The sequence below is a fragment of the Rhipicephalus sanguineus genome, chromosome 1 (assembly GCF_013339695.2).
Source record: "Rhipicephalus sanguineus isolate Rsan-2018 chromosome 1, BIME_Rsan_1.4, whole genome shotgun sequence".
NCBI classification, from domain to species: Eukaryota; Metazoa; Arthropoda; class Arachnida; order Ixodida; family Ixodidae; genus Rhipicephalus; species Rhipicephalus sanguineus.
In genome coordinates, this window is record NC_051176.1 from 171,057,327 (window position 1) to 171,084,326 (window position 27,000).

The window sequence follows — 27,000 nt, forward strand, 5'->3', positions numbered from 1 at the left end:
TGAAACAAGCAAACTGCTCACTTCTAGCAGTGTGCTCACCTTTGAAAAGTATGTCGAGGCCACTAAATTCAAGTTCAACTCCCAGGAGTGCCTCTCCCAAGGTTTCATGGTAATGACTGATGGAGGCTTTTGGGCCAACACAGAAAGGCAACGACAAATAAGTGTACGTCTCTTGTCGGTTGTGGTAAGGTCCCACTGTGTTCATCCACAGCACCACTTCTTCATTGTCTTGGTACTGCAAAAAGCGCAGAACGCAGTCTTCAGACAACAGTGATTTCGCAAACAGTGCCACGGCGAAGCGCTTTTTTCTCGCACCTGCTTCCGTAAACGACACCTGTTTTCTTGCCAACAGCGACCGGCGGAATGGCGCTACTCATACAGCGACCAAACTCAGCTGCGTGGTACATGCAGCAACATACTATCGTTGCAAATGCGCTTGTGCCGCAAAGAAACTAGTAACAATTAGGCTTATTCCGACTTCACGTGACCTCGTCAACCTTTGATCGTGATCACATCTGGCGTTAAGTCATATTCAAACAAGTAATTACGAACATTTTAACCACATAACGCCAAGGTCCACGTTATCACCTTCCGAGTACCGAGGTAAAGAACAACACCGGCGGCGCGAAGTCGATCAATACGTATTGCATAGCTCAGAAGCAGAGAGTGTTATTATTCAAAACTAAGTGCCAAAGCCCAGTCTTTATAATGTAAAACCTAGCAGGCAGAAATGAAACACATAGAGGGTGTGTGCCGCACTCCATTGCCCAAACCTTAATCCGGTGCTCTGCGCGCTGAGTGCGGCACCAAGATACGAAATTACATGCTGCACGCGTACTGTATTAGAATAAGATCACGTTAACGTACCTTGTGATCATGCTCATCACTTTCAGTAGGCCTGAAACAGATGAATAGTAGCACAAACGCATATCCAAATCGTTTCATGATTAATACGCCGCGTAAGTGCTCTTCATGACTCGACGACAGCACCCCTAGTACATCGGTACGTCTAGCCACGTCAGCCCTAAACGCTTTATTTATTAAATGGCGCTTGTATCCAGTTAATATTTTTTTATACTATTATGAAGCCAAATGGCAAATCAGTTGATCAGAAAGATTTGAAATATAAATTGTAATGTTGTTATTTTAAGAAATTTATTTTATTGCTTTGTTTTTGCAACCTAGGCGCCACCTAACAAGGGACAAGTGCGCCCATTTCAAAGGGACTAATCGCACACGAGGCACATTCCATCTCAATCGGGCCCATTGGGATCAAATTACTCGATCGCGATTGGCCCCCTTGTGCAATTCTAGAGCACTTTAGTACAAGCTACAAAAGGGAGCCAATCACTATCGACCATTTCGATACCGGCCGAGATCGCTCGCGAAAGTTTCCCGCGTGTTCGGGGTAAGGCTTGCGAGTACAATAGGGGCCCCAATCATTTTGTGGCCCCAAAGAAATAGCGTCGATGCCACTGCACATGCGCACGACCCAAACAGCGTTTGGGTTTTGCGTTGCGGACGCTATTCTCGAATTTAGCGGGAGCCCCAAAGCCGTCAAAAAACATGACGGCACCCACTGAAGCGACGGCGGAAAACCGCAGACCCTATTCGATAACTCTTAGCTCCTGCTTGACCCAAAGCGAGCACCCGCGAAGGGCTTTGGGGCCGCAAACTTTTGGGGCCCCTATTCGAAAACTCCCTAGCGTACGCAAAGCTTTGCGTTAGCGTTTGTCGCCGCTGCGCATGCGTCGTACGCTATCCTCTTGCGGGCCCCCTTGAAGTGACGGGGTCGTAACGGGCGACCGCTACGACCGCTATCTTTGCGTACGCTACTGCTTATCAGCTGGTGCTCACCTTTGACAACCATAATTAAGCAAAAAACCTACCTTCCCTTCCACACTTTCGTAGCAAATCCCTTAATACCACCCCCTTTTTTAAAAATCTTTTTACTAACTGTTTTCTTTTGACTTAACCAAATCTGCACCCCTTCCGCCGTTTGCGCACTTGCCCTTTCCTCCTCTTCGTTGGGTTGGAGGAGAGGGTACAAAACAAACACATGCAGGGTAGGCAGTTGCAGCCTTGAAGAAGTCAAGTTCACTTGTCAAAATGTTGGCTCCAGCAACACCCCATGTTCCAAGGATTATTCATGGCATGTGCGCACACGCAATTTATCATCAATATTGCCTTCATGCTTCTAGTGAACAACATGCAGGAAACTGGTCATCAAACACACGTATAAACAGTGCAAACAGTCAAAGGTATACCTAGTATTTGATGGTCTGCCCACTTTCATTACACTATGGTTATATTACCCGATTGCTCACCCACGACGGCAGCTTAGCAAATTAAAGGGACCAACAAATGGCCAGAACACATGATTAGATCTTGGTGGAAATGAAAAGAAGGCAAATTATAGTGACAGATTCAAGCATGCTCCTCACAATTTGAGTAGGATTATATTATTAAATTGCGTTTAAAACTCAAAAGACACCGGTGGTGGTTTTTTGCGACTTTTAAATGCCTTGATGCTGCACCATGGAGTCATTCAGTTTGCTGTAAGTAGTCTGATGCTTTTATACGCACCATAATTAGTGTTCAAAATTAGAGTATGTATATTATTATTCATCCCCAATCTGTTCTGTGCTATTTACAAGGCAAAAGGAGTTGACACTGAGAAGCAGCACCGCCTTTGTGGAAACTAGTCGAACATCTCAAGCCGCAGCGCAAGCACGCGGAGTGTATGCATGCGCAGCAAACTGCAGCACACAAACATGAACTACTGTCACACATCCCCCACTGTTTGCAGCATGTGGTGTGTCTATACGACTTCATAGTTGCCATAGATAGAAAAATTTTGATTACAAATGTTTCACGGCATTTTCCGTGTTACCATTCCATGATTGGACAATCTGACCGGCAAGCTTTTTAATGCACTAAAGAAAACAGGTACCATAAAAATTGGTTGTCAGACGCAGCTTAGCCGAAGACATGGGTTTAATCCTTGGCTGCAGCAGCTGCGTTTTGACGGGGCTGAAATACAAAAACATCTGTGTACTTATATTTGGTGCACGTTAAAGAACTCCAGATGCTCAAAATCAACCTTAAGTACCCCCCCCCCCCCCCCGCAGTGTGTCTCATTACCATATTGCAGACTTAGCATGTAAAACGTAAAACTCCAAAAACCTTGTTGTAGACCAGTGGCGTAAAACCAGAAAAATCACAAGGAGGGACACACATCTCGTCATGGTGGCCATTTTGTTTTTATAAATATAGGTGTTTTTTTACCTATATAAAAATTAGATAATTTTTGAAATAAAATTAAATGGTGAGCATGGGTGCCCAGCTCGCGTAATTGCATTGTTTTATTGACTCTTCTCTGAAACCGTTCGAGCGGGAGTTGAGGTTTCAATAGTCTCACACAGCTGAGGGGTATTGAACACAGGACCTACATATTACAAAATAAACAGGCATTACAGAAAGTTGAATGCACTATACTTAACAGTCAAGCAATTAAAACGTATGACATTTGAAAAATAAATCTCAAGGGGGGATATTTGCAAACGGTGTCCCCCCAGGCTGAACATAAGGGAGAATAAGGACCCCCCTGAACCCCCGGGATTTACGCCAGTGTTGTAGACAATGAATTAGCCACTCAAATGAAGAAAAAAAATTAAGGCAGCTTCACACTAATGGTGTCAAGCATGAAGGAAGCGCGGAGCTGGGCCACCTTCGTTGTTTCTCTTTCTTTTTTTCTATCATATTCTGTTTTCCTGTCTTTTTTCTTCCTCTCTTTATTTATATTAATTTCTCTCTCTCAATCTATTTTTTTCACTTTCTTGCTCTTTCCATTTTTCTTCCCTTTCTATTTCTCGCCTGCTTCCTCTTTCTTTATATCTTTTTCTCTCTCTCTCTCTTTGATTCACGCTTTCTCTTTCTACATTTGTTTCTCTCTTGCTCACTCAGTCTATGCTGTGCTTTACTACTTTCTGTCCTCCTCACCTTTACATCTCTCCTCCCCACCCTCACTTCCCTTTCTCACTCTCTTCTTTGTTTGTCACCACCACTTTCTCTTCCTCTTTCTTGCTCTTTCTATCTTCCTTTTCTTTGTCTTTCTCGCTTGCTTCCTCTTTATTTCTATCTTTTTCTCTGTCTCTATTTCTTTCTCACTCTTTCTTTCTCTGTTTCTTTTTCTTACTTTCTTTTTTCTCTTTCTTTCTATGCTATGCTTTACTTTCTTCCCTCCTCTTCACCCCCACATCTCTCCTCCTAGCCCTCACTTCCATTTCCAGCCCCCTTGCTATACTATACTATGCAAGGTCTGCTAGCGTGCCTGGATAGCCGAGTGGTTAAGATGCTCGCCTTCAGATCATGGGAACACTGGTTCGAATCTCGCCTCGCCAAGAATTTTTGTTTTTTTTCTCCCTCTCTTGCTCTTTTTCTTTCTCTCTCTCTGTATTCGTTCTCTCGCCCATGAGGCTATTATCCCGCGCCGGAGAAATTGCTGCGCATGTTCTGGGAGCGAAGCAGAAGGTGAAGAAGAGGACAAAGATAGTGCGTACCGGTTCATGATGATCATCATTTGTTTCCGACGGACAAATTATGGCAAGTATCAACAGCTCCACTGTTAAAAATAGTCAAAGGGACTGGCAATCAATTTTTATCGTACCTGTTTTCTTTAGTGTATATCGGAAAGCTTCGGTCAGAGTGCCTAATCACGGAATGGTAACGCGGAGAACGCCATGAAACATTTTTCATCGGCATTTTTCGATCTGTAGTGCCCATAAAGCTGCTCGAGCCACAAATGCTGCAAACAGTGGTGGGTGAGCGCGATAATGGTTTGTGTTCATGTGCTGCGGTCTGCTGCACATGCATGCATGCGCTGTGGCTCGAGATGGTTCCACTAGTTCTTGAGAAGGCAGTGCCGCTTCTCAGCATCAACTCCTTTTACTTCGTGATTAAGCATAAAGTAAAGCAGGGATGTCTATACCAACTGTAATTTTAAGCACAAATTGCAGGGCGCTTAAACAACAGCAGACTACATGCAGCAATCCCAACGACTCATTCACGCAGTACCAAGTCTTGTCCGCCAAGCGAAACGACGTGTCGGTTTTTGTGACTTTAAATGCAATTTAAAAAAACAAATCCTAGTCAAATTGCGAGAAGCATGCTCGATTCCATTACTATAATCAACAGGCTTTCTCCACTTTCACCAGTGTCTCGTGACATGTTCTGGACAGTTGTCAGTGACTTTAAGTGAAGTTTTAAAGGAGCAAATATGCCAAATATGCCAATTAACATTTTTTATTTTAGGTGAAGGAAGTTCTGAATATCAGACTCTTGCACCCCAAAGAACTTCAATGATAATCAGATTAAACCTGATTTCTTCCCAAAGTTTCTCCCTTTTGTGCATTGTAGTAATTAACACAGGCATTAATTAAAATACACTGCAAGATCTTCATGTCTCCTCTAGTTCACGTTATGTAATTATTTAAAGGGGTCATGAAGCACCCCTTGGGCTGATTGAAAAAACACATCCTGCGGAAAGCTGACACGGCTATGAACTGCTCTGCCAAATATTACAGTCGTGCGCGCCGCGTAATGGCCACAAGCGGAGCGCGAAGTTGCCGTTTCCCCAGGCACCCTCTTTTCAAACAGAGGCCGGTTCTCACTCTCGTCGGTGGGCGGGGCGTCTGTCCGCTGTACGTCGCAAAGACATAGCATGCTTATTGGCCGATAGCCGACGTAAATCGAGAGCGGCGTTCGGATCAGATGCGCTTCTTGCCGCGGAATGCCGCCACTTGCCGGCGCCGCACTCGCGCAAGCGAATCACAGCGGGAGAGCGATCGCGTTTCATGACGCGCGCTGGCGTAACTTCTTTCCCCCATGCCATCCCTCCCTGTCTAGCTTCCAGTGCGCTCGTCGGCACGAGAAAAGAGAGAATGCGCTGGGAGCGTGCGCCAAACCCCCGTAACTCCGCTGATTCTTGACGGATTCGAGAAATTTTTGCGGCAATCGATTCGGGAGGCAGTACACTCCGATACTGAGGCCATTAGATCATTACTTGGAAAAGTGGTTCATGACCCCTTTAACCTCAAAAGTGAGAAGCCAGCATTGTAAACTTTGTTGAAAACGTCAAATAAAGAGGTCAACATGATTCGAGGAAGGCATGAATGTCTTTTCAGACGACATTTTTTACTTGTAAGCCTAAATTTTTTATGGCTTGCATATGACTGCTGCTTTACTAGTACTGTGCATAAGAAGAAAGAGGGATTGAAAGGTGCTAAAAGATAATTAAAAAATAAAAACAGAAATATTTGGCTTAAAAACTTAATATGTGACAAAAACTGATAGGAATACTTACAGGTCAGACGATGAAAACAAATTCAAGCTTTTCTATACAACGTAATGTAAGCTTAGTCGCTGAGCTCACATAAACTGAGCTTAGCCTTTTGAAGAAGTCAATCGATTTCACAGGAGTAAGGCCAAAAAAAAATTAAGGCAGCTTTGTACTAGTGGTGCCAAGCCTGAAGGAACAGCGGAGCTGGTGGCCTTCCTTGTTTCTCTTTATTTTTCTTTCTTTCTTCCTCTTACACTGTTTTTTCGATCTCTCTTCTATGTGTTTCTTCCTATTTCTTTCTTTCTCTCTTTCTATCTTTTTCCTCATTCTTCTCTTTCTCTATTTCTCGCTTCCTCTTTCTGTCTTGCTCTATTTCTTTCTCTGTATTTCTATCTTTTTTTTTCTCTTTCCTTCCTTTTTCTCGTTCTCTCGCCCATTCGAGTTAATGTATCCCACGCCCGACACATTAGCACAACGGGGGAGCTCGTGCCGGGCACACGTTTGGGGAACAATGCAGAAGAGGAAGAGGACAAAGAGTGTGCACCGGCTAAGTTATTGAGTTGCACGCACTATGCGCAGCTGTACAGTCGAAGGTAGAGGCCATTCATGATGATGATATTTTTTTGTGCACACTTCAGCGTTGAACCTCGAGCCTTAACAGCTCTGCTGTTAAAAGATCCAGTGCTTGTGACTGTCCAGAAGGGCGACTCATTGTACATAAAATACCCCATAGTTTCAATGGATCATGAGAAATCATGTTCATTAGGCACTCGTTGCAAAATCAAGGCTTACAAGAGCTCTTAACAATCATATTTATCACTGAACGAACATACGGACTAGAGATTCACCCCACAATGAAAGCAAGAATAGCATGTCACCAGATGCAAGTGCTGTGTCAGTTGAAAGAAATAAATGTATGTAGTACCATAGCAATTCACATTTGTTAGAGACGCACACATGGCAAGACTCTTCTGCTGATGTTGACATCAGACTCACTGCAGCTATCTATGCTGCTTCGACACTCCTTCCACATAAATTGATCGCTAACCAGTGGCGGATCCAGAGGGGGGGGCGGTAGGGGCAATCACCCCCCCAAAGCCTGTGTCAGTTCCCACCCCCCTGCCTGCAGAGCCTGTCGCCCACCTCCTTTATCCATTACACAAAAAGGGGAAGGAGAATCTTGCCCCCCCCCCCCCCCCCCCCCCCCCCAAGTTGGCACCTGGATCCGCCCCTGTCGCTAACTGATAGTACCAAGGAGGATTAAAAAGAAAATGGTGGAGTGGTAGTCAAGCCAGGAATCCGCCATCTTACCAGTGGCAAGATATAACGTCAGCGGGTAGCGAAGAAAAAGCAATGTTTTCCTCACACGCCCTACCAGTTAAGTATGTGTAATCTTTTGGGACAGATAGTACTCGATGTGTGCCTTTGTGTTACAAGTTTCCTTAAGATGCCTTAACATCTAGGCAAATTTCATTGGAGATCAGCTCATTATACTCTTCCTGATAGGTTACTTTCGTGCTTTCGTCGTGAACAACGATCTCTTATTTTATCATTCGCCTGACGTTTACACAACAGAGCAAAGCCACTTTACCTATAGGCGGGCGCCACCTGAAAAGAGTGTGTTTCCGACGCAAACCAGGGGCAAACCGTTGCTTCACCTTTGCCAGCTATGCATTGCGAGAGTTTCCACTCCAGCATTTTTTTATCCTCCTTGGATAGTATGAACCATGGCACACTCCCTTCAAATTGGGAGTTCTCCTTACGCTGTGGGAATCCCATTCATTGCCCTCACCTAACCGTGGCTGCAAGTTGCTGCGGGCGCCGGCGTTGATCAGTTTCAATGGGAGAAGTTCAGTGTTTTCCGGGCAGGAATTTTATGGATGACCTGCGAGCATGCGTTTTCGTGAACCTAGCCAAGTAACCCTTTTGCATTAAATGTTTAATGTGGATATCACATTTTGTGCTATCCAGATGCTTAAGAATTCGTAAGACTGCCAAATAATTTGCACACAAGGCGTCAACATGGCCAGCCAAGGAAACTTACACTTTTTGCTGTACACACAGAGTCCAAACATGCTGTAGATAGTATCTGTATGGTAAAATGTAACACCATAAAGTGAAAGCATGTAGAAACAAACAAACAAACAAACCACTCTGTTGTTGTATTGTAAGGTATACAAAGGGCAAACTGAGAGATGCCTAAATGCATAGGCATGCGCAGGGTTCATTACAAGGGGCCAAGTTTCACAGCAGCACCCCCACCTCCTACTGGCCCCTTCCCACTGAGGCCCTTGTGGTTGGAACGCAGTTCAAGGATGAACTAGGAGCGCGGATGCCTCCCTGCCCCCCTTGTGCACACGCCTATCACTAAAACGATAGGATAAGAGAGCAGAAAAAACCTAGTCAATGCCATGATGGGCATATGTTGGTGCACTGTCACAACAGTGGTTGTACACCATTGAACGCTGCGTGTTGTGTAGGAATGGAGATAAGAATGTTTGGGATACTGTGGAAGCAAGCTTGAATAAGCAGCAGCTGCTAGATGCATCAGTGGTTTACTTGTAGCATTCAGTAGAAGTGAAATTACTTATTTGGGCTCTGCAGGGCACAGATGTGGAAATGTGCCTCATGCTTCCTTGGGTGGTGCTTTACAGTGTTGTGAAATGAGCCACTTTTCTGAATGTCACTTCAGTTGAAAGTTAGTGCGCTAGCTGCGCCTGTTTTTTTGCTTATGCCTATTAGGAATAGTGGTTTTAGTATCAGTATCAAACCAAATGGCTCAAAAGTCATAGCAGAGAACCCGACCCTGGCCCCATATCAATTTTGCGAACTGATCTCAAACGCCGACTCAGCTTTGGTTACAAGGTTCACTTTATTTTTGCCTTGCTTGCTTTCTTTGGCAATCATAACGGACATATCCCCTACTCACCTTCATTTAAGCACATGGTGCCCTCATCTCCTCTCCTTCGGTAGGTCTCTTTGGGTGTGTACATTTGTGACCAAGCTAGGCAGCGAATATTTTTTTCTTCTTCATTACTGTGCAACAGTGACAGCAATCCATTTTCATACTAATATCAGCAACTTGCACAGCTTGGATAGTGTACCATAAGAGGTCTAAAATCATAACCACAGCGCTCAGTGGCGAGCAATTGTCTTACACAATAAAACATGAGCTTAGGCCCCTCCACAGCAACACTAGTGCTTAATAGCAAGGCTTAAAAAAACGAAAAAAGATTTTTGGCCAGCTCAAACCATGAAACAACGATGCACCAGAAAATATGGTAAATGTGAACTGCAATGAATCATAGCAAAAATTCGCAATTTTATTATACCACGCTAAATTGCCAGACAAATCAATTGTTCTTTTGTAAAGCCTTATTTGGACGCACATCTTCAGTGCATCCTGACATACAGGAAACATGCCCGATATTTTGTGCATCATTGCCAAGCTGTATGCTTAGAAACAGAAATAAAGAGTACAGTATGCAAGGACTTCAACCATGTTTTATTTCAATTTGAAGAACTCTCTACAACACTCATAACAAGGAGACTTTACACATCCATAAAAAAAGGGTTAGAAAAATTGGAATTTAGAACCCTTGTTGTATGGTGCGATTGCATGAAAAATGGAACATCCACATCAAGTCAATCATAGCAAAGACAACAGCTTCACACAAATGCATTTTTCATCCTGTGCACACAATCTGCAATACTGGATGCGGTGAAAGAAAAAAAAAAAATTAAAATTTTGTCATGTTCAATGAGAAAAGCCAGCTCTTCATGACACGTCAGTTCTTAGCTTCTATATACATTGATGCATTGTACAAAAGCAGCTAGCTCTAGAATACAGGGCAAAGAAAATGACCTCAGCACTGTGTGAAACACTGAACAAAAAAAAAAAAAGTTGTTGACCTAACTTTGATAAAAACTAAAGCAAAAATACATTCCATATTGCGTGGCAGGCTACAGATTGGGCAGAATTTAACTGATGATTCAGTGGGTCTTCTCCCGTATACGCCGATCAAAAGTAATAAAAGATATATTTGTCTTGACTACGGTAGACCATGGTCAACAACTTTACAAAAAAAAAAAAAAAAAAAACATAAAGAAAAAAAAAGCAATTATACTACAGCATGCGACTGAAATGAAAATGCAATTTTCTTTCTTGAACTATTCTTAGGAAAGGACCTTAAAATTCTAACCTATAATGTACTAGTACAAGTCCCCGTCTCAAAATTAACCCTGGGTCATCCATTATGTGTGATGCTTGGACAAGAAAAAAAATGAAATGGTATTTCTAACCAATGTATGACTGTACATCACACAAATACTCACAGTTTGGACCATAATTTCTCATTAAGTGTGTACCATATGCATTTATGCCTAGCCCACCATTTCAGACATACATGCTAAAACTATGTATCTGAGGGCACAACCATGACAAGACAATCCTCCAGTAAGATTTCCAACCCAACAAGACATTGTGCAGAAAGATAAGCATACAGCACCAAAGAGAATGAACTGTGTCAGCAATGTTTCATTACTCATGACAGCCAGTGTTCCATTGAAACTAAGGCTAGTCAGCAGCTAAGGGCAATGCACTGTGAGGTTTACACGAAGTCAAACTGCAGGTAAGCTGACACTGCTGAAACAGTTCCTTCCTCCCTTTATGCGGACTCAGCAGCATTTTCCAAGCTGCAGCATACATGCAACTTGCTGCATAAGATGGGCAGCATCCACCTGTTTGTGAAGTATGAAGTAGGCATTGACAGGCTTCAATGCTATACCACAGCAGCACTTGCCTGGATCACACGCCCAAGGTCTCGCCTCACACATTCTACACAGATGCAATAAAAAAGCTCCTGGCATTGTCTCACTTCTTTTTTTTTTTTTTTAGAAAAAAAGATGACAATGCTTTCCTTATCAGTATTCAGCACTCCAAATTCATTTATGTGTTCAAGTGGTAATTTAAGGTTTATGCAAGAACAAAACCAATCCTCTTGGGCAATCCTCAGATGGCTATGATGGGCAAGTGGACGGTGTCAAAGGATGCACCACACCACACACCACAAAGGCGTTAATAGGAGGAGTGGTCTTGCTTGGTCCTTAACCTGTTCTTGTGCGTTGGCTTTGCCGAAGAAATTGGAAAAGATGGGTCAATTGCATGATAGAATCTACACACTTCTATCAGCAGACCTAGTTACTTGCTTTGGCCTCAAAGCAAGACCAAAACTGAGACTTGTTGTCTGGCAGCAATTTCATGTTGCCCATTTTTCAAAGCTAGCAACTCTCAGGCTGCCATCTATGATAGAGCAAAAATCCATCTAATACTAGTCAGTGCTGTTAACTTACTTTGGCCTATTCTATTTGCCTAAATGTGCCTGAAGTTTTATCTCAGATACAAGCTCTACATAAATGCAAAAGACAAGAACCCTTGCTGACCTTTGCTACACAGGCAGTAAGCGAAAAAAAAAGATAAGTGCTTTGGTGCAGTTAAAACAAAAATCACTTCGAAATTAGCATCTGCCATCAAATGTGTTTAGTTGGTTTTTTTTTTGCTTCTTTGCTACCGTTGTGCGTACTGAGTAAAGATTATAACATTCAAAGCTGAATTTATATTCTTTCCTTCCCATGTCTCGTGTGCCAGCTAACAAGGCCCTAAGTCGATGCAGTAGGAGAAGCTTGTACTTGTAATTTTCTAGCAGAAAAGAAAAAGGCAACAGAGCTAGGCTTAAAGAATTAGAAAACTAAAACACTAGTTCTTCGGATGAAACAAATTTGATGTCAACTGTACGATGACAGTACTGAATGTACAATTCCCTTTCCCATTTAATTATTTTTTACTACCTAAGTGGCAGCCTTTCTTCGGCCTTTTTGAGCTGTTAACTGCAGATTGCTGCAGCAGATGATGAAAGGAGGAAAGAAGATAGAGTTACCCACGACCTAGATCTGAATTGCTGCTGTTGCTGCTGCTACCACTAATGCTGCTGACCCAGCTGACCCAGGACCAAAGTTAGCACAGGAGGAGCATCAACAACCCCTTTTTTATATGGTACACTAGAATTAACCAAAACAGGGGGATGCCAACTGGCACACGGCACTACAGAGGCTGTTTTGCCAGCAGTGATCACAGCAAAATGGGGTCACTGAGAAGCAGCAGTCATGGTGCCTTAACCATAGGACTCGAGCAAGTTTGGACGCACACACAGTGAACTAGTGGGGGACAGAAGACGATGGGGGAGGGCTCGCTCCAGCCGTTGCTACCTGCGCTGGACCAGGCCATTAGTCACAAGTGCCATTTCAAGCTGGGCCAGCAGGGGCAGATGGTCTGATGGTACATGTGGATGTGGACAGCCCACCACCTTGTTCTCCAGCAGCCACTGGGGATCCAGGGGGCCCAGTACCCCTAGCACTGACATGTGCTGCCGTGTGAAGAAGATGTAGTCGATGACTCCTTTGAAGTCAAACCTGTATGTATGATAGTGCACTAAGCATCTCTTGTTCTACTGCATGTGCATTATGACGAAGTCAAGCCTTCAAGATGCACAGAACTGTGTTAAAGTAAAATGTACCATCAGTGTCAATGACCTTCAAAGCATCTTCACAAAACATGTTAAAGCGAGAAAATTACATCAGAGGTGCTGCAGAATTATTAATTTGAATCCATTTAGCTGTAGAAGAGAAATTATTGACAAGAGGTATGAGTGCCCTCTTACTCCCTTCATGCAGGCTCTGCAGCATGTCCAACCACTCAGATTGCAAACAGCATGTCATTACACGATGTCTGCTGAACAAGTGGAGTAGGCGCTGGTTTAGATAAAACATTAGTCAGCAAATCTGGCATTCCCGAGAGTGCATCATCTTCATTTTGCAGATGTTACACCATGTGTTTTACCATGAACATGGTGTTCATGCTAAAACACAGGTCTTTGAGGTTTAAACTAATTTCAAAATGGTGGCTTGTCTATAGATTGCACACAGTTGCATAAATCCTATTGCTTCTCAATAAACGGAGCTTTTTACCATGAAATATGCACATTCTTATGCAGCTAAAGTGACAGTTCACTTAAATAACTGACCAAGGTTTGTCTGACACAACCTTAATGAAAACCAGCAGCTGCTAGTTATCGTTAAGGTCAGGTCAAACAAGGAAACAAGCCCTCGAAAATTCCCTTCCTTCATTGACCAAGGTTTGATGAATCAAGATAAAATTTACCTTGAACTATCACTGTCTATAAGTCATAACTGTGCAAAATACAGAAAGCATTGTCACTGTATATAATTCATTGTATGGTGATGTCACTGTGCCTGCACCATACCTCTAAAAGGTTTGCTTAGACCATCTTTATTTTTATTGCTTTCAACTTCATAAGACCCAACTTTTTACATGTTGCATTATCATGGCATAACGTTCATGCCAAAGAGGTGTGCATAGTAATAATAAAAAGAGTAATGTCGACCTAAAGCTACTGCAATAAGATGAGACAGTTTGCATGTGTTATATACACACAAAAGCACACATAAAGGCTTATTGACCCCCCCCCCCCACCCCCCAAAAAGTTTCTGGCCACACCAGTGACTCAAACCTTTCTGCCTATTAGACACTCATGGCTTCACAAAGCATTGAAAATGCCAAAATACATGCACTCAGCTTACTGCTTCTCATTTTTGTGATAATAAAAATTAGTTCAACACAACTTCCATTGACACTGCAGTTCTGTTGGCACATGATAACTAAATATGACTGGCCTTATGTGCAATGTGCATACACATTTTGGCACATTCTGCTCTGTTCACTACAACACCACAGAAAACATGATGCATCTCCAAAAAAAGGCAATGTCACTGTTCAGCATTATTTGGTCTACACCAGACAATGTGATGCAATTACACAAGCAGAAAAAGGTGGCATTGCTATTTTTTGCTGCAACAGTTAACACATCTGAAGCCAAGTTTACATGGATACAGCAGTATACAGTGAAACTTCACTTGAACGAATTTCAAGGGACCCCAGGAAAAAGTTTGTTAAAAGTGAAAGTTCGCTAAACTGAAATAGCTATGCTGCAACTTGTTATCAGGAGCTAAAGAAAATATCAGTAGCTGAAATGAAACTTGAACCTTTTTGTTTGCAATGCTGCTTATTTGAATGTGAATTTCTGCTTTTTTTTAGAATGTTTTGAAGAATGTAGTAATATTTTGCTGCACTTATGCACTTAGGACAGCAAAGGTCATGCAGTGGTGTAGGCAGATATTTTTTCGGGGGGGGGGGGCACCTCCTTGATCCGACATGGGGTGTGGCCAGATAAGTGCGGTCGAGTGTCATTTTGTGCTCTGTATCCCATGTGAAAAAAAATTTAAGGGGGGGGGAGGGCATGGACCCGGTGTGCCAACCCCCCGGCTACGCCACTGAGGTCATGAAATGAGTAACTGTGTCCAAGGTCTCCTACACCTTCACCAGCACAACACTGTGCTCGGCAGCAAAGGACTTCACTTGTGCCAAGTACATCAGTGCTTCTTTAGTTAAAATTCTTCATGCTTCCTCTACGAGGGTTACTTCCTCCTCCTCATCTTCTACCTGAGGTAGGGCGCTCGCTCCAATCTCTTCTGTAGACTTAGTGGTGCATGTCTCGATGCGAGAGTCACAGGTGAAATAGTCTCGACAGGTAAAGCGTCGTTGGGCGTGCCGCTGGCGGACCTTATCGTGAAGGCCACGGTAAAGCTGTGCTACAGGAAGTGTGGTTGTACTTGTGACCAATATGACGTGGGAGGCATTAGATGGTGTCACAAAAGATGTATGTAGAACTGAAATGCGCTCTGCACTATATTTCGTTAAACTGAATGCGTTGGCATTGGGTGCAATGGCGCTTCAACGGGGGATTCAAGAAAAGTTCGTACAACTGAATAGTTTGTTAACTGACGTTCGTTCAAGTGGTAATTTACTGTATTGCATTTCTTTGGGCATCACAGTAATGCTATGTGACAGAGTTAACACGTGGCACACCTCCTTTCATTCAAAACATGCTAGAACTTGCTTTTGACAAGTGTTTCGGCAGTGAGTGGAGAAGAGTCCCATGCTAGCAGCTACGTCTTTTTTTTTTCATTCTTCACTGCATTATGCCAACATATATATATATGCACTGCATAATCCCGGATTATCAGTGCAGTTACCCTTCCTCAAGCATTACTGCTGTTTACATAGGTGCAACATGCTAAACAAGCAATGCAATGCACCCCTCTTGCATTTATGCAAAAAGGCTCGACTAGCTCCCACCAATGTTCTCCAGCAGACACCACTATTAAAATTAATGTGACGGTTCATGGAAAGACAGATAAAAATGGTGCACACCTACACCAAACACTTTAACACTGTACCATACCAACCACACTAGCTACTTTATCCAACCACAGCTGCTGTATTCAACTTGGGAGCTATCGGTTAACATAGCAACTTTAAAAGCCTGCATACATATAAAAGTGTGGATAAACAGCCTGGTAAAGTGCAAAGGCAGAGCCCAAACAAAATAGTGTCATGGCATGACAATATTAAATCTGGTAGTGGTGTACACATATATTAACGCAATATTTCAAAGGGCCACAAATGTGGCTCTTTTGATTACCATTAAATTAAAATTAAAATTTGCTGTTTTATATGGCAGAACCATAATTTGGTTATGAGACACATGAGTGCGGGACACTGGATTGATTTTGACTACCTGGTGTTCAGTAACATGTAACTTAACATAAACGCATGGGCGGTTTTGCATTTTGGCCCCACTGAAATATAGCTGCCATGAGATTCCTTGAAGACTAGTGTGTATGCCCTGATAGCATTCTGAAGGAAAATGCAACTGAAGGAAAATGCAAAGTCAACTCTCAAACAGCACGGAGCACTTTACAAACTTCTAACTCAGTCTATTTGTCTGGTAAGAAATTATTTTAAGCTGTGCAAAAGCTGTGCCTACATGACTTCTGGAACATTTTAACTTGACAACTAATACAATCAAACATTACATTTCAAAGTGAAAACTCACGTAAAATTTGTATAGGGCATGATTCCATCTGCATAAGCTTCCTTCATCTCGAAGGGATGAGTGTATGAGCCACCTATGAGTGAGTCAGACTCCAGGCACATCTTGCGCAGGCAATCCTTGTAGCCAAGTTCTTTAAAGTCTGGATGGTCTGCCGAGACATGGCCAGTCTTCAGGAACTCAATAACGCCTGGAAACAAACAGCCCGTCTTTATGTGAAAAAATGAGCAACGCTCCGCATTCCATATTGATCGTACCAACACGAAGTGTTAACATAAGCAAGAAGTGTATACAAGCAGAAAAATTTACAGTATAGCATTCTACTGTACTGGCATAGCCACTTGACAGAAGGGAAACTGCCACACTTGCAACTTCAATGCACTGCAGCAGCATGACTACCAAAGATCACACTTCATATAAATACAAAGATTTTTAATTAACCTAGTGAATGTAGCTTATAAGCATTCAAGGAGCAACCAGACAGGATACACCTCAGGCGTGCTTTTGCCATTTCATTGCCTGGTATAAGCACAATCTATACATACAATCATTCCAGTTTTGTAATAGTAATGGCAAAATGCACACAATACCATATGTGCATTGTCCAGTAGCCACATAGAACACACTTAGTCCAAATAATTAAATTGTTGGATTTTTATGTGTAAAAACCATGATATGATTATGAGACCCATCATAGTGGGGAAATCTGGATTATTTATTTTTTTTTTTGAACACATGGGGTTCCTTAAAGTCCACTTAAATTTAAGTACATGGGTGTTCTAGCATTTCAACCCCTTCGAAAGGTGGCCGCTATGGCTGGGAATCAAACCCGTGTTTTCAAGCTTAGCAGTACGACACCTTACCTCCTAAGCTACCAAGGCAAGTTGGCCAAATAATAAGCACAATACCAGCAGCTCCACGTATATGCACTCTTGTTTAACACTTTCGTGACCGCGCCTATTCCCATCGATAGTATGTTATCGATGACTTCAAGATCAAGTTTTGGCCCTCTCTGAGCGGTTCTGGACAGCTAACGCAATAAAAAGCATAAAATAACATGTTTGTTATCAGTTTTGTTTGCGAGTTTGTTTTTTCCACCGCGGGGAGATTTTTAAAGCTCGTTCGCAGTCGGGTAGGTGAGCACTCGTTGTTTCAGACTTCGCGTCGACGCCGCTCGCGGGTGCTCCACAGAAACGGCGAATTTCGACTGATTCCGATTAATATGAGCGGGAATCTCTGGATGATGGTAGCAGCACAGACACGAAAGACTACTTCGATTTGCCAGGCGAAGTCGTACCGACGGCGAAAGTGCGTCAAACCTCCCCGGAACTGAAAATGGTGAAAATGAAGGTCGGTATGGTATTCGGCAGTATATGAGCGAGAAAGAGGTCAAATGAGAGTACAATTATGGATTTTTGCAGATTTGGAACAGGCTACACTGTTCATTTCAACAAATACACAGGAAAATTGAAAAATACCAGAACTGCAGACTATGCTAGGAAAGCTGAACAGAAAAAAAATTTTTTTCCCGAAACATGCGCAGCCAGCCTTTGTTTCATCGCGTCGAGAACCTGCATTGCGCAGTCGCATGATAGGCACTAGTGCCTATAATCTTGTATTTATGTAAATAATATTTGTACTTACAGAGCTTATATTTCCACTATTATTCTACGAGGGCTCTGCGTTCAAAACGTATATTTCGATTTTTTTTAATGTTTAACCTTTGCAGAGTAGCATTGATGTTTTTATGAATCTTTCTTTATTTTGATGCATTTTTATTTGTTTGATAATTTTTTCATTTTATTAGAAATAAAACCGTTGTTTGAAATTAATACTGTTCGAAAGACCAATTCTTCCTCTATCATTTGATACCCTACCCTTTAGCATCAATTATAATTCTTTGGCAGGGAAAAAATATTTCCTAGACTAGCCAAAAACAACCGATTTTTCCGCGGTCACGAAAGTGTTAAGCAGCTGCAGAAGTGGACATGCACAAGAAAATATGTATGGGATCACCGCTCAAAATTAGGATGAGTGAAATGGACAAGAATAGTGAATAAAATGGAAGTGAGGTGGCCAAAAACGCCTACTTGTGCAGTGCATATGCTGAAACACTTAAGCAGTGATGCCATTAGCAGTGAGAACAACCAAAGATGCAGCACGTGTGAACACTTTTCAGAGATCACGAGGTAAGTCTGAGTTTATGATTGACACCTGCACTATAGAACAAATAAGTGCCACAATAATCACATTGTCTACTTCAATGTCTATAGGATGGTGACACATGGGTACATGGGTACATGGTTTGGCTGTATGTGTACAGCAGTGTAAGACATGGTCAGGACTGGGTGGCTCATTGTAGAGACACAACTGTATAGGGCCCTTGTCTTACTGACAGTTCAAGCCTGATCAATGCAATAACAAATATGGGTTGCAGCAATGAATTCCCATGCATGGCTAACTATACGGTCCGCCTTCATCGCAGTATCGGTAAAGGGTGGACACGTTGCATACTAATGGAGAAATTGAGCTAATTTTAGACCTACTGAAGCAGGAGACAGGCTAGGTGCCCATGTTTATGGGGTCGTCATGAACAATGGCTTGAATTAGAAAGCCAGCTGGGATCTTTACAAATTATAAGCATGTGCACACATAAACTGCATGCATGCAACCACGAGCACACATGCATGCAAACACACAACCACCCACAAATCTGAAGCTTTAGTATAAAAAGGATACCCACTTACTTTCTTTAAACCATTTTGCTAGGTATATTTATGAATTTCACGTGTCCACTAGCATACCAGAAAAGAATGTCAGAAGAAAAGAAGGAAGAAAGTGGAGGAGAAGGAAAGGCTTTTACATATATTCAATGGGGCTGAATAATGTATGGCACTAAGTTTGAATGCATGCTGCCCCAATATTTATTGCTGCCTGTTTGCTTTAATACAAATAGTAATCAATTATACATCATAATTGTAAGTAACAATAGTGTTTGCAACAAAGCAAAATCCTTCTTTACAGGATGACTCACCTGAGTCTGGGAGGGAGTTCATGTCACCACAGAGTAGGAGTGGAATGCTGGAAGTGTCCAGTACAGCTCTACGGTGAAGCCCTCCCAGGGATCCAGCCCTAAGCAACTGTACAGCATCATCAACAATGGTGCGCAGCTCCCGCATCAGCATCATTGTCTGAATCAGCTTCACGTCACAGTACTCAGGGTCCCAGTGAATGTGTGCTGTGCACACCAACAATGGTGGTTGCTGCTGCAGTAGGCTCTTGTGCTCTGGATTGGCTGCACAATGATACAAGGACATATAAGCAGACATTTAGCATGAGGACTAGCAGCAGGCAAACAGAAAGCATCATCTTCGAATTTGCCAAATTTAGTGCAGGTTGGGCTTGCCTCAGACTTAGACTGCCTCTCAACCACCCTCATACATATCATATGACTTTTACTGTCCGTGGAAAGGTGGAGGACTTGTTATTGGGTTAGTTGGGGTTTGCTGGTCATCATGGTGTAGCACGAAGACGCAAATACAAAGACACGAAGACATACAACATGTATGTTTCCATGTGATGGCATTTGTGTCTTCACGCCACACTATGATCACCATGGAAAGGTGTTTTCTGTGGAAATTACTTATGCAATGTAACAAAAAAAAGCTGAAAGTGCAGAACCGAATGTCATAATGTGCGCACATATGAGTGCCCTCTGTGGCTTGATATGCTGTGCTCAGCCACCCGAGAGAGTTTGCAACAACTAACAAGCTTTAATATAATTCCAGCCACAGCTAGCCGATCGCTACAAGGTTATCACTACAAGAATATTCCCCTGTAAAATGTTTTTAAACGTACTTGATCTTGCAGAAAATCTTAATAACTGTTGCCACAGCCATGACCTCGTGGCCTTACCCAATTTTGCACTAGTCCTACTGCATTCAAAGCTGTGTGCCAAGCACATGCAGAACCCATGCCCACCTATCATAATGCTGAAAATTGATTGCACGACCTTAAAATTCGGTGGTGCAATCATCCACTGACAGCCAATCTCAAAGGCCAGCATTGGCATGGTGGCATGATTCTCTGTCACAAGATGGTACCACCACCAAATCATAGATAAGATTTCCATTTTAATTTCTACTATAAGTAATGCTCAGTCATGCCATCTAAAAAAGTCTGGCCAATGGCAACAATGCTTAAAAGTGTGTAAGAATATAAACAAAGAAAGAGCGGGTAGTCTTTTTGGCAACAATGTAGCTGTTTGCTACATTGTTTCCTGTTTGCTACAGGAATAATGCTTCAATGTTTGTGGCAATATCGTCTAGTGCTTTGTCATGTTTATTTACCACGATTAAAATGTCTTGCCTGTCACCTTCAACTTCATAGTTCTCTAAAAAGGGTGTAGCAAGACAACACAGTGGTCGAGTGATGAAGTTGCACATCACTATACAATGAACACATTCAGTATGGCATGGCAGTGTGCAATGGTAGCATATGAGAACTCAATGCACTGACCAGTTGTTTGAAGTGGTCAAGCAGTAGCCATTCTATGCTCAAGTTCAAGCTAGTACACTGTATGCACCTTACTTTGCGACTTCCAAAAAGATGAAGTATTTTATTACTTGCATTTTTCTTTTGTGTTTGGTGATTTCTATACAAACGCTACCGGCATGTTTTACAATATCCATCACAAGAGCTCCTCTTGCGAGATGCTAATCACTAGGTGCGCACATTAGATTCAGCTGAGAGGAAAAAAAAAAACGTTTGCAAGTAATTTGTTGCGCATTTTAAATATGTCATCTCAGCAGGTGTTGAGAACTTGAGAAGGTACTAGATGCATTCCCTGCAAATGTGCAGCTCCTGAAAGGCCCAAATGAATATTTGGGAACACCCCACTGAAGGACCAGGTTTTCGATACTGCCATAACTATGTGGCAATGATGCAGGCTAAATGTATTTGATATGGAGAGGAATGTCAGGCTGTCCAAGAACATGAATAAAAATGACATGCATGCAATGGCGTGCACTGGTTTTGCAGTGCCACTAATGTATTGACAAACTTAGTTGGCTCAAAAGATAACACTAACAATTGACTTGGAGAAACTTTCGTTTACAGTGCCCCATGAAAAAAAGTAAAAAAATAGCTTCATCTGTGCTGGGCACCAGTGTTTCAGATCTAAACTATGTCAGCACCTGATGTGTTAAGTGATATATTTTTAAGAATACATTACTTGTGCGATTTCCAAAGAGGTGCCTAAGTATGAAATAGAGCATAGTTAGTGCTACCAAGCACAGCTGCTTTTCGTACCATTCTCCAAGATGCCTTCCCTGAACTGCAACAGGGCTGCCAGACCAATGTTGTCCTTGGTCATTACTCGGTTCAGCATATCATCTGAGCCATCTGCATTAGCCATGGCCAGCTGGTTGAACTCCACAAGATGCTCCTTTATGAGTGCGAACCTGCACATCACACGAAATTCAGCCCAATTAATGGGGCTACTAACACTTATGCACAAGCATCACGTTTTGCCAAAGCTTTCGCGGTAATTTCGCAAGTGACATACTTCAGTTCATCAACAATGCAATGAGTTCAGAAAAAAAAAATGTTTCTATTTGACTGGCATTTTGATTGACTTGCATTCTTCCTTCTGGTTCTTGACATGTAATAAGGTTCCTAAATATCTTGTTGCTACTCTTATAGCTTTACATATAAGCATATGCATGGTAACATGTTCTTTTACTCATTGTTTTTCTAAATTTTTTTGCTTACCAGTTTATTCTGCTTACCTATTATTTTTACCATTTGTTGTAATGATTGCATCACAACTTGTTTGCATTGACGTCTCTCTATGTAATACCCTCTCTAAAAGCCTTAAGGGGTACTTTTTGTATTCCTTTTTGGTAAATCTGTATTCCTTTTTGTCAAGCGCTGTATTGCTTTCACTTTTGTTCTTGCTTTCCGAGTCAACAAGGCACTTTTTCTTGCATGTTTGATCAATGTGCGAGTTGTCAGTGGGAGACGCCATCTTTCAAAACATGGCATGAAGAAGCGTGAATAACAGTGGGCAATGTAAAAATGGTCATCTTTGAGTGCTGACAAAGTGCTCCCATTTATGAAATAGAACACGAAGACCATAACAAACACCACCTTTAAGCTATAACAAAGTGCTGACACCTAATTAGTAGAACAGAAAAGGCAAAATAAATGTGTACACTGTGCCACTACCCTTGCCATAAAAGAAAAACTAAGTGCACATGTTCTATTTGTCAAAATTGCTTTAAAAAAGGGAATATTGCTGAGGGTGGCCTAAGCTTCTCAAAAGCAAAATTAACCACTTCACAATGATGAGTTCCCAAGCAACGCTGGCCGACTGCCGACGTTTGGCTGATCACTGGCAAATAGCCGGCAGCCGACTTCACTGGCCACCAGGCATCCGAAAAGGGTCGGCCGGAGGTGCGCTGCCAGCTACGTCGGCACTAGATCTGCTGCACGATTCGCGCCAGAACAGCGTGCCAAATGCTTGTCGGCACTAGGTCGGCTGCACGATTCGCACCACCGTTGGTGGCCGAGTGAACGCCGAGCGCGCCAAACGCTTGTCGGGGCGACAAGTTGGCAACACGTCGTGCCGGCCTTGGTTGCCGGCAGAGAATTCGAACAGCGTGTATTATTTTAGGGCAGCATAAAATACACTGCAGGAAGTGTAAACAACTCCTACAGCGTGATTTTTTAAACATTACAAAAATCACCTGTGACACACAACATACTTGTGGTCCTTGAGCTGATTACACCAAGTGATAGAGATTATTTGTGCGAACAATCCAAATACATTATTGACTAAACAACAAAAATAATAGCGAGCCATTACATTCGTGCATGGTTTCTCCAAGCGTGCGTACCTAGAGTTTTTCGAGACCATCATTCGCCAAGTGTGCGACAGTATTTATATACATGGGCGTTAAACTAGGCTTTTGTCGTTGTTCGATGCTTAAAACGGATTCTTACAAAAAAAAAAAAAAAAAAAACGTGACCGAAGCAAACAGTGAATTTCTACCTCAAATTTGATGGCATAAATATTAAATCGTAAGATTTCATTCCAATTATTGCAAACTCAGTGGCTACAGTTAGTCAGTTGCAGTACGTAGGTAAGGCAGTGTAATTTGAAGGTCATAAATGAACTTTATTTAGATAGGCGATTATTTATTTTGCTTTTTCATGCAACCCGCTTGCATTAAACCGAGCTCACATAATACATTTATGTCATTTCTGAACTAAAACGGCCATTAAAAACCATTCTGTATAACTTAAAAGAAGCATCGTCTTTATACAGACAACATGAAGCATGAAAATTTTTGCGTGCTGCCCGAGCAGCGCTGCACCCAAACAGCCTGTGGATAGAGAGACGCAATGTTTTGTTCTAACAGCTAGCCCTTTATTATGTAATTTGCGCAATGGAATGAGTAAACGTTCTCATCTTTCGCTGACGGATAAGTCAGGCAAACGGAAATACCATATATGCTATGTGAAAAAAACTCATCAAAAGGCGTGGCCGCAATGTAAGATTTTAGTACCAATACACGAATAATAAATAAACAAGAAATATTCTTTCAAGATTGTTAGAACGAACACACAGCAATGGCAATCCACTGAAGACTCGTGCTGTGGAAAATAAAACGCAGAAGGTGCAAAAGTGCGGGAAAGATCAAAGAGGAACCGCGCGCTGCTCTACAGTGTAGCTAGGGAGCGTGGAGTGAAAAACACACTTAAAAAAAAGAAGCAAAATAACATGCGCTACTGCGGCCCGCGCCCCGGAAGCTCCCGGTGGGGAGAGGGAAACTTCTTTTTTTCCGCTGTTCTCCGGTTTTCTTTCTCAGCGTTTTCTAGCGCCGCAAGGGCAGAATGGTGGAGCCGCCTCCTCTTTCGAAGAAGCCGCACATCTGCAGGCACGCCTAAAGCCGCCAAGAAAATGGGACACATGTCCGAAACAGCACCACTAAAGACTTGCGTTTGTCAAAATTTACGCGTGTATGTCTAGGTAGTAACAAGTTGGAATTAAGTTAACGCGAATTTATCTTTTTCTTTAATGTGCAATGTAGTTACACCTTTATCTCTTACAGATAATAAGCTCATATTCCTCGATATGCCTATTTGAAAAGTTTCTGTTATCCCATCACTTTGTCAGAGGTCGCCTTGCATATGTTCGTGACATTCATCATTTTAGCACAGCATTTCAAATAAAAATGAACCCCTGTTTTTAATAAAAGACAAAGCAGGTACACCGTAACCTACATTATAAAGAAGTTAAAATAATCCCAACGATGCACTGCCTCAAGATACGCAATAATGCCAGTCAGAAATCGCATGGTGATCATTTTATACGTCTTGAAAATACTAAACAAAAAGATAAGCAAGCGAATATGATGCATGGAAATGCATGAGAAACATTCCGCGGATTTGTCTGATCTTCTGACTCATACGTATATATATAAAAGAATCGCATAATGGAGCATTTGCGGCGGGTAACGCGCAACGCGCACCGCTGTTCTGTTGGAATGGTAATAAAATGTTTACTAGTTCCGTTATTTCACATAATGATAATTATCAATGGGAGCAACACGTGCTTAAAACTGGACGCTGTAGCTTTATATTTCTATGATTCTATGGACGCTGTAGCTTTATATTTCAAGACGCGTTAGACAAATGCATAGCTATAGTGCCTCGCGGTAATCTGCCGTCGTCGGTGCCTCGCATGCAAAACGAAAAAAAAAGTAATAAGATTACATTGCTAATAGTAGACGCTTCACGTGCCGTTGACGATATGTGTGGCTGACTGTAGAGGCTGCGCAACGTAAGCGTACCGTACGCTTCTACACATATGAGAACTTAATTATCAAGTCCCTTTGTGACGCACCACATGGGACCAGGTGCACTGCTCGACACCGTTAGATTGATTTATATATTTGTCCAGCCTTACATCGGCTGCATAGAGTGATGAGGATTTGTCAGCAGAGCTCATCAATCTAACGCCGTTGTTATCGAAAGCAGAGCAAAATAACGCGACGTGGTGAAAAGTATTCGTCTCTGATCGAGTGACAAGTTGAACACTGGTCAATTTTACTTTGAAGTTCAACATTTAGGTTTCGAGCTAACAAGCGCGAGTGCGTTTGGGCATTATGTTGAGGAATAAGTCATGTAGTGTAGCTACAAACGCGATGACGGCCTTTGGTCAAATAAGGAAAACAGCAATGACCGTCAACCACAGACGTAAGGGAAACTTCCGGCTAAGGGATAACATCGAGTTTTGCTCTGAACTGACTGAAGTTAAGCTATTAATCGGATGCTGACTAGACATGCGATGGCCGTAATGATGAGCGCATGCATTGACATCAATATGGAAGTTGGAGTTCTTCGGCGTTGTGAAGAATTATTCGATCGGAGAATATCGTTAAAATATTTTTATAACCTTGAGAAATCGCAAGATTTGAACACTCTGGAGATCAATGTATTTGCCACCAGGAAGTACATAACAGATAAGAAAGTGCAATCACGCGAATTTATGTTTAATGTGGCTTTACAATGGTCCATTGTGCCGCGGTATAGAATTGACTGAAATAGTTCGCAAATGGCACGTTGATTGTAACCGACCATATACATTACACCATCTATTAATAATAAACTTTAGTGAAAATGAATTAAATCATTCTTTCTCCTATCGGAAAGGTTTTGGCTGCTTTATAGCGAGACCAAAAAAATATTAATTTCGTCACATGAATTGTGCGAAATAGAGTTCTCGCGGACTGTACAACTTAATGGAAAATTTCAGATACGTGTTTCAGGGGCGCGAAAGCTCTAACTGATTACATGAAACGCTGTATTGCGAAGTGATCTTAAGATCTGGCGTTCTTGTAGCTTGTTACACGTCCATTTGTCTAAGAATGACGTCGCATTTGCAGTTCTGCTCCAATCAATAACCCCAGCACTAAAGTTATATGCGAAAACTAGAAGCAGCGCGAAAAAAACGACGACAAAAATAGGAACACACACAACAGGACTGGCGCTGTCTAGACTAGCACTGCTCCTAGTTTTCGCATCATGAACCGACTCGCCCAAACCTACAAGTTGTTGCTAATAAAGTTATATGTTTGCTGTGCCTCAGTTTTCCCGAATCCAGCCGAATATTTCTGATGTGCACATTAAGTATGTGAATAAGAAAGGGTACAATTGCGGAGTTGGTTAGAATGCGGAATTTAAATGTCGAAATTTTTCACCTGTTTCGCAAGAAACTTCAGAACCTTTAGCGATCGGGCCGCCGAGAATCCTCCGCCGCATTGTCATGAGCACCTTTCAAGCCTTATGATGACCTGTTATGATGAAGCACTTATATGCTCAATGTAGAGTGGTACGACATGAGTGCTTTTCAAGTGTACCAAGCGTTTACGGTTTCTGCTCGAAGCTCAAGAAAATGTCCGCCTTTGCATGCATTAGACGCAAAGCATTTGGTTCAGCAACATCAATAAATGGGAATAAATGCGAGTACCTAGCAGAAATTTAATTGTGATCCTGATACTATAGCGCGCTAGGCTCTATTAAAATATCGATGATTTTGAACTGTCCACCGAACTGTCCACCGCT

At 42.3% G+C, this 27,000-nt stretch overlaps 2 protein-coding genes across 6 annotated transcripts in view; both read right to left on the bottom strand.

Annotated features, from left to right (window-relative positions):
- Nucleotides 1-1,039, bottom strand: part of LOC119402212 (transmembrane 9 superfamily member 3) — a 57,253-nt gene extending 56,214 nt beyond the window's left edge. For both annotated transcript variants that reach the window (XM_037669351.2, XM_037669346.2), the window contains exons 1-2: nucleotides 868-1,039; nucleotides 40-235 (exon numbers count right to left, since the gene is read on the bottom strand). In XM_037669351.2, coding sequence (XP_037525279.1) covers nucleotides 40-235; nucleotides 868-945 — 274 coding nt within the window. In that variant the 5' untranslated portion in view covers nucleotides 946-1,039. The remainder of the gene's footprint in view (nucleotides 1-39; nucleotides 236-867) is intronic.
- An 8,787-nt stretch (nucleotides 1,040-9,826) lies between these two features.
- The window catches only part of LOC119402227 (CCR4-NOT transcription complex subunit 6-like), a 241,746-nt gene continuing 224,572 nt past the window's right edge, over nucleotides 9,827-27,000 (bottom strand). For all 4 annotated transcript variants that reach the window (XM_037669367.2, XM_049417738.1, XM_049417742.1 and 1 more), the window contains 4 exons: nucleotides 21,679-21,830; nucleotides 19,403-19,663; nucleotides 16,372-16,558; nucleotides 9,827-12,808 (listed from right to left, as the gene is read on the bottom strand). In XM_037669367.2, coding sequence (XP_037525295.1) covers nucleotides 12,601-12,808; nucleotides 16,372-16,558; nucleotides 19,403-19,663; nucleotides 21,679-21,830 — 808 coding nt within the window. In that variant the 3' untranslated portion in view covers nucleotides 9,827-12,600. The remainder of the gene's footprint in view (nucleotides 12,809-16,371; nucleotides 16,559-19,402; nucleotides 19,664-21,678; nucleotides 21,831-27,000) is intronic.